The sequence below is a fragment of the Olea europaea genome, chromosome 17, assembly GCF_002742605.1.
Source record: "Olea europaea var. sylvestris chromosome 17, O_europaea_v1, whole genome shotgun sequence".
Taxonomy (NCBI): Eukaryota; Viridiplantae; Streptophyta; class Magnoliopsida; order Lamiales; family Oleaceae; genus Olea; species Olea europaea.
In genome coordinates this window covers 6,019,703-6,027,843 of record NC_036253.1, presented here as the reverse complement: position 1 = coordinate 6,027,843, position 8,141 = coordinate 6,019,703, and the positions used below count along the sequence as shown (strand labels likewise).

At 35.9% G+C, this 8,141-nt stretch overlaps 1 protein-coding gene and 1 pseudogene across 1 annotated transcript; one reads left to right on the top strand and one right to left on the bottom strand.

Annotated features, from left to right (window-relative positions):
* Positions 1-3,700, top strand: part of LOC111365566 — an 8,917-nt pseudogene extending 5,217 nt beyond the window's left edge.
* A 434-nt stretch (positions 3,701-4,134) lies between these two features.
* On the bottom strand, positions 4,135-7,319 carry LOC111366189 (mitochondrial arginine transporter BAC2-like). Its single transcript, XM_022986885.1, has 3 exons — positions 7,222-7,319; positions 6,632-7,069; positions 4,135-5,205 (listed from the first exon to the last, which is right to left on the bottom strand). Exons 2-3 carry the CDS (start codon positions 6,863-6,865, stop codon positions 4,504-4,506), a joined length of 936 nt encoding a protein of 311 aa, XP_022842653.1. The 5' UTR covers positions 6,866-7,069; positions 7,222-7,319; the 3' UTR covers positions 4,135-4,503.
* Between the last annotated feature and the right edge of the window lie 822 nt (positions 7,320-8,141).

The following is an 8,141-nucleotide window of genomic DNA, read 5'->3' as shown; positions in this document are numbered from 1 at the left end:
TAAAGATTCTATAATAAGTATAGAAATTATAAGGCATAAATATTATAATCTAATTATTACCAAAATCTGGCATGACAGACTTTGTCATTTAGATGAAATATAATTCCAAAGTTACATAAAGATGTATACTTGGGATTAATTCATTTTGACAAGTACAAATTATGCATGTCTGGCACAATAACCAAATCTTCTTTTGCTTGAAAAGAAGAAAGGTCAGCACAATTACCGGTCTAATGCATAGTGATGCATATGGATTCATGTCGATCAATGTCAGGTAATGTTTCTCTTATTTCATCAATGATCAAATATACTTGATGAAAACTCAAACATGAAACTCTTGAAAAGTTCAAGGGATTCACACTAGAATTAGAGAAACAAAGAGGTAAAGATACCTTCACATTAAGATTCGATCAAGTGAGAGTATCTTAAAGATAAAATTTAGATTATCTAAGAGAGAATGAGATTCTCGTGCAGTGGACTCCTTCATATACACTGCAGCAAGATGGTGTATCTAAAAGGAGGAATCGTTAATTATTACATATAATGCGATTAATAACAAGTCATGCAAATTTCTCAAAATTGTTTTGAGGTCACGCATTGATTGCAGTGTGCAACACATTAAACTATGTCCCATCTAAATTGGTTAACAGAACTCCATACGAGTTATGGAAAGACAATAGTCCCAATTTATCTTATATGAAAGATTGGGGCCATGACGCTTATTTGAAGCGCCTTAAATCGGATAAGTTTGAGACTAAATCCGATAAATACATATTTGTGAGATATTCAAAGGAGACAATTGAATATAAATTCTATTGTCATGAAGAAAGTCTTCGTCTCACGACATATCGTCTTCTTAGAGAAAATGTTTACTCTAGGAGAGGACAGTGGGAGTAATATAGAATTTTGAAAGAGTTCAAAAGTCCACAGATATAGTTAACCAAGTAGATAAATCAGAGTTTGATCCCATATCTGATATGGGACATACTTTGGATTAGGAAGTAAAGACTCCTGAGGACATGACAGCTCTATGTGAATCTAGTAGGCTCATCGACCTTCAAGAAGGTTCGAATCATTAATCAGTGATCCAGAAGAATGAACCTGCTAGTTGCAACAAAATAAAGTCAAGTGTTGACTTAAAAGAGACGGCAAGAGGCCATGAAACTCGAGATAAAACTCGACACAAGTGAACAAGGTTTGGACCTTGGTCAAGCCTCCTAATGGAATAAAGCCTATAAGCTTTTGTAAATAGTTTACAAAAGAAAAGGTCAATATGGATATGAATATCCATATATACAAAGCAATGCTAGAATCAAAGGTTAAATGTTGACCTTGGTGAAATATTTCTCCTGTAGCCTTGCTTAAGTCCATTCGGGTTTTGTTTGCAACAGTTACATATCGTGACTATAGGTTAAGAGAAGTCTCTTGGAGCTGAAATCTTAGATTTGATGAAAAGTCAAAGTGTTTGATTTTATCAAATTTGAAAACGAATTGTGTGTTTACAAGAAGATAGTGGGAGCATTTTTCGTATTCCTAAAACGACATCCCTATATTTCAATCGTTGAAATAATGGTTGTTAAAAGATTTATTTATAAACGATATGGGATAAGCAACTTGATCTATAGAGGTAGATCTAGAAGATTGCTTAACTCATCCCAATTTACATCGATGAAATCTTGAGAAGATTTCATAAGGAGAAACTGGTTTACTCTTAAGCGGTATGTTGGAAAGGTTTCAAACGTGAAGCAAACGTTGATTCAATAGTAGAAACCTAATACATGGATACTTCAGAAGTAGCAAAGAGTTGCAATATGGATCATGATGTTCATAAATGAACTTGGAGTGGTTCCTGATATTGTTGATCACATACAATAGTATTGTAATAACAATAGAGCCATTGCGAAAGCAAAGGAACTAAGGTCTCATCAATGATCCAAACATGTATTAAAGCGGTATAATCTCATCAGAGAGATAATACATAGAAATGACGCAAAGGGAAGAGAAAATTTCCACATTTAATAATATTGCAGATCCACTGACAAAGAGTTGTCGTAGTATAAACATGATCGTCATGTAGACTTATGATATTCGATACATAAGTGATTGGATCTAGTGCAAGTGGGAGTTTGTAAGTATTATGCCCTAGGTCCAATCAACTTTGGACATAAATACTTTTATATGTAATTAATGCAATTAAATGGCAGATCTATTATTTAATTAATAAACAATTAAATAAATAATAGAGTCCGTAGATTCAAATATTTATAATTTGTTAATCACAATGAGTTGTGATTGTGAGATACAAATTACATCTGATTGAATCTTAAATCATCCGTGGTCGTAAGTAATAACGAGATACGGATATCGTTATTATGGATAGACCATCACGTGTGGCATTTCTTACTTGTGAAGTACAAGTTAAAGTGTGGTGACACTTAAATGAACACGTGGATGTTTTGTTATAGAACAAAACATTGAAGACCCGTCGAGAGATTCCACATGGATAACTATCTGAGTGTCGGTGGTTAATCTCTAACATTCGGTAGTGAAATTGGTCCTTTGACTAGAGGTCGTCATGGTACCTTATATGAGGACAGTCATACTTTGACGGTGTTGGATGTTGCTCTGAAAAGGGCCACTAATACGACATCGTTCGGGTACGTCAAGAATCGTATGAAGGTTGTGATTGATCAATAAAGGATTCGTCACTCTTAGATAGTAGGAGATTATGAGTTGCGTTTCATTTAATTAAGTCAATGATCAAATCCTTGGTCAAGGTGTACTCATAAGTTGAAAAGGAGTTTTCGATTTATATTGACTTAATAGTGGAGAGAAAGATATAATTGATGATCGAGATTGACACAATTTCATATCTCGTAATTGATCGGATCATATTGACGAAGGGATTATAGTTTCACGGTAAACGAACGAATTTGGTTTTGTCATACCACGTGACATTTCCCGTTACATGTATTGCCCTGACACATTGCTAGATGTCAATCAGGGACGGCGAATGCGAATTGACGATAAATTAAAAGGGTGTTTTAATTTATCAATTTTGATTAGATCAAAATAATATTTCACGTCGTTAGGCATCGTGGTCGGGAACCTATTGCAAATTTTCAATTGGTTAATTTAACAATCGTTGGATAAATTAATTAATTGGATTTGTTATTTATAATTTCGAATTAATTAATTGGATTAATTAATTCACGGACCGGGTTTAATTAATTGGATTAATTAATTATTGGACTAGACCGGGCCGAGCCTGTTTGGGTTTATATAAATAAATAACTAGGGTTTGAGGTCCATATGGGGTTTTCATTATTCTTGCTGGCACAAGAAAAAAAACCCTAGAGGCTGCAATCATATTCTCTGTGTGGATCACCGTTGGAGGTTGGACAATTGGACAGCTGTGGTGGCGAATCAAGGTTGTGAAACGAAAAGAAAAGCAAAAGGATTGCAAATCTGAAAAATGTACAATCTTATCACAATTTCTATCTAGACACAAAGGCGATTCTTGGTGGGAATCGAAAATTATTTTAAATTCCGCTGTGCATGTATAAATAGATTCCCAACAGTTCAGAATTATAATGATACACGGATGTTGAAAAAGTTGAGTAGCGAATTGAAAAATGCCATGGCTGAGACCGCTGGATTGGATATAAATGAAATCAGGGATGATTATTTTCGCGCTTGAGGTGCTTACGCATAGATTGACGAGAACCTTGTCAAATATATCTTACTTTTACCACATTGAAACTATGAAGTAGAACAATTAAGGTGATTGTCCCTTCCTGCTATAGTCTTTGCGTTTACGGGGAAAGGAATACAAACCAAAATTCGTACTGACACTTTTATGTTTGTCTGAGTCGAAAAACGACAAGCAATGTGTATCAGGGTATAATTGTCAAATAGGTAGCCTTAGGTGAACTAGTGGTTTCAACTTCATTAGGTATACTTTCGTGATGCTGTAGTTACCATAATGCATTTTGAATGTCTATATACATTGAAAAGAATTGAGGACTTCATCGACATGTATCCTTGGTTTTTCCACGTGGGGGCCTTCTTTGTTATTTTTCTAATTGTTTTTGCGAGCTAGTTTGTATGAGCCTGTTTCAGTATTGAAGGAAATAGAACAAATAAACTGTGTAGTTTGCTATAAGCATCAAACTTCTGTGAATATGCATTCGTTCAATTTGCTATTGTTTGCTATAGCCTGTGTATGGCCAATTGGCCATTCGTGAATCCTAACCTTTGTGCTCAAGATATACATGGTTCAGTGGAGTTTATTGCTTCACCACTGAATGCAGGACAACAACTATTATCTGTCTTTATATGGTCTGTTTCTCCTGGTGCTTTCATTTTGCTTCGCTGTTTTTCTGTTATCGGTGAATTTATAAATAGAATGCCATGCAATTTCTTGCCCTCTTAGATTTAATGAAATTGCCATTCAATAGTGGTTACCATGATGATGCTCTTAGACTAGAATGGGCCTTCACTTTAGATTGAATTCTCTGTTTGAATAGCTGCTTGATTGTTGTTGTGGAATATGCACCTGAGAGCTGTCTCGTAGCCAGTAAAGATCGCACCATTCACGAGGAAAGCTCTGGCAACTGCAGTTCCCAAACCTCGCCAGAGCACACTATATCCCTCTTCTTTAACACTTCTTATGAAGCAGTCAGCAATGCCTTCGTATTTTGTCGGGGAAGATTCTTTCTGGGCTTGAATTCTTGTTTTCATTACGTCTAAAGGATAACAAAAAATCCAACTAGCAACTCCTGCTAGACCTCCTGCAAAAAGCATTGTTCTGAAGGTTTCCTTGCCACTCTTTCGGCATCCAGGATGAAGTTGCTCTCTCACATACTCATATGTCCAGAAGTAGACGCCATGAGCTGGTGCATCCCTAAGCACAGTGATGGTTAAACCCCGGTAAATTCCTCTCCAGCCTTCTGTTCTTATTATGTTTCTTGCAACTTGTATTGGACCTTTGTCACTGCCTGATTGATTTTTGTTCTCATTAATTTTCCCCTGCAACTGTAGACGAATTTTAACCAGCTCAACAGGGCTGAGAAGTAGGCTTTGTATAGCACCTGTTCCAATTCCTCCGAGAGCAACTCCCTTGTATGAGGGCGGATCTCCTCCTGTACTGTTTGTGCTAAAGGCTCGTGACAGTATAGCATAAGTCTGGAAGGCCATGGCATTCTGCAATAGCAAGCAAACAACTTTTAGATTTATGAAGAAAGCGTGCCCATAATGCATTACTATGAAAATTAATGAACAGGAATTGGCCAATAACTTGCTTTAAGGTCTCCCCTTTCTCTGCATTTAGAGTCTGTCTAATAGGACCATGTTCTTACTCAGTAGTATGTTATTCTATGTACGTTTTGAGTATATTCAACATTTGGTTCGTAGATTATGATTTTGAAAGAATGGACTATTCTAGGACTCGAGCCTGTGACAGCCTGTGAAGGCCAATGATATGACCTTTCTAGAGGCCTCCAGCGTTAACAGTTCTTTTCCCTGTCTAGAATAGCTAAGAGGACCTTCAACAGACATCAAATTCCATAGCCTTTTTAGAGGACCTATTAAAGTTAAGACACTCATTCTCGCTGCCGAAATGTTTCTGGTTCTTAATGTGCTTCCTTGCACTGCACACTCTTAGCATCTGTTTATTAAATAAAGGTAGTACGGAAAGGAGCTGCTTATAGGTTACTTCATGGCACTGAAATATTTACGACAGAAGCAGGAAACACACACACACACAAATGTTATCTGCAACAAGAACTCTTGTGAATTTTGTCTTTTTTAACAGGGTAGACTGTTTATTCGAGTACTAGTGTTTTTCCTGGTGTGTACATGGTAAAAACTAGGTTTTTCCAAAGAGCTAAGGTCTAATACTCAAAAGTCCCTCGAGTATTTTCACCATGTTTGACGTGCAACATGAACACTTTATTCTGGCAGCCAGTGTACTTCCACACACTTGGACGTCGGATCAATTGTAGTTTTCATCTTGTTCATAATAACTCGAGCATTTATTAATACTCAAAGAAAAGCTTTGCTTTCTACTAATCACATGATGCTCATATTCATTTATGTCTAACAGAGTCGAGCTATAGAAGAAGCCTTATATTTCCTGTTGATTTTAGAAACTGTACAAACTTATCTAACATATTTGTCATGATTTTATCCGAAAGGAAAACTCCCCTAGGCCTCTGGTAGTGCACCCAAGGGGACATCCCTTATGTAAATCCCTCCTCGAGTGAAGATGAAAACATAGACCAACATATAAGGGCCTACTCCTCTTAATACCTTAGGCACTTCTCTCCCTCAATTTCTTCAAAAACTTAATTTATAAACTAATTTAGAAACTGCTTCCCAGTATTTTCACTATAAATTGCGTATATATTCTCAGCTAAGGAGATATAAAGCATTAAAGCGAGTATGATTTAGGAGCTAATTGATCTTATTCATTGGAAACTCTATCATGTCATATAAATCCAAATATTTAATATCTCAGATTGCTCCTATCAAGCAAATTCTTAAGCAAGGAGGAGATGGAAATTGCTGTTAACAGAGATAACAAGTTGAGAAAATGATTGATATTAGAAAGTGAAATAGAAACAAGAACCTGGAAAAAGACAGAGGCCAAAGGAGCGGCCATGCCCCGGTAGAGGGCGCACGGCCCCTCACTGGCAACAGCATGGCGGAGGATACTAAAGGCGGAACCGGTTCTTGAGTTCTGCTGCCGGATTCTAAGTGTATCAAGAGGATAACCAGTCACGATACCCGCAGTGCCACCAAGTCCTCCGGCCACGAACTCTTTTCCCCAACTGCTTGCTAGAAACTCCGGCCAGAAATCCATTTTTAGCCTTCCACTTATATTCCCAGAAGGCCTTTTAAGCAGCAAACGCAAACTCTTCTTTCCCACTTTTTACCAAATCTTTCCTCGGACAAATATCACAATAAAGTGGGCTCTCCCTTTCTTGAATCTGTATATAGAATCTCTCCGTTGACACCTGATTGATAAAGAATTGAACTTCTAAACCAATATTTTGAGGGCCCTTTTCTACAAACAGTTCAATGCATAAATAAGTTGCTTGTTGAATCAAAACAAAATAAGGAAAAGTTTAATTCCATTCCTGAGCTCTTGTTTGCTTGTAATGGTAAGATACTCAGAAATGATAATAGTAAACACGCATTTGATTATGATTTGTTTACCTAACAATCGATGCTAGTTTGTTGAAGGGTACGATAAAGGCGTGCCAGTCCGTCTCACTGTCAAAATTCATTAGAGTATGTCTGGAAAGTTAATAAACGAGTTAAGAATTTATTGGCATACTTCTGTTTTTACTTCTGTTTTTTTCAGAAGAATTTTTTAAAGAAGTTATTTAATTGATGTTTGAAAATTATTTCTAAAAGATCTTCCTCTTCCCTTGACGAAGTCACATTGTGTCAAATTTCTTTAAAAACTCTTCTAAAACAAAGTATTTTTGTAAAATTAATCAAACGAATCCAAAAACACATTTTGAATCTCAAAACTTCTTTTAATTTCTTTAAAGTCATACCAAACGTTCCTTAAATTCATATCAAACATAAAGTAATTTTTCACTTAAAAGAGAATTATTAAAAGATATATAAAGGTAATTTAATTATTATTTTGGGTTCAGTGGAACTCAATTTTTGGGTTATTAAAATTAAAAAAAACAATAAACAATCCAACATTTGTAAATTTCACCACAAATTGGTTTCAATGAGTGAGTGGCGCGGTGTGACAGGCGGGTCCAATTGGATTTATCTGAATAAAAGGCTGGTTGTGCCATGTGACTCGGATCAATCGTTGTCAAGGTATGTGTCACGTGAAGTTAATGGAATCAATAGTAAGTTCTCTTTTTCTTCATTAGTGTTTCCAAAAGTGATACGTAAGCAAGATGTTTTATCGCAATGTAGGACGGATAATGGAAAATGAAGTATAACAAATTTGTCCTTATATAACAAATTTGTGTTTAGCCTATATTAAGTACCGATGACATGACACACTATTTAATTGGTGAAAAAGTTAATAGTAGGTTTCATGTATTTAATGATTCACCCCAATTAATCAAGAATATAATTGAGACTATTGTCCTTTAATTGAAACT

Bases quoted from the DNA above. Each gene is read 5' to 3' on its own strand.
- LOC111366189 (XM_022986885.1), bottom strand. From the start codon at position 6,865: ATGGATTTCTGGCCGGAGTTTCTAGCAAGCAGTTGGGGAAAAGAGTTC. The intron at 5,206-6,631 runs GTTCTTGTTTCT...TTGCTATTGCAG, and splicing joins TGGCCTCTGTCTTTTTCCAG to AATGCCATGGCCTTCCAGAC.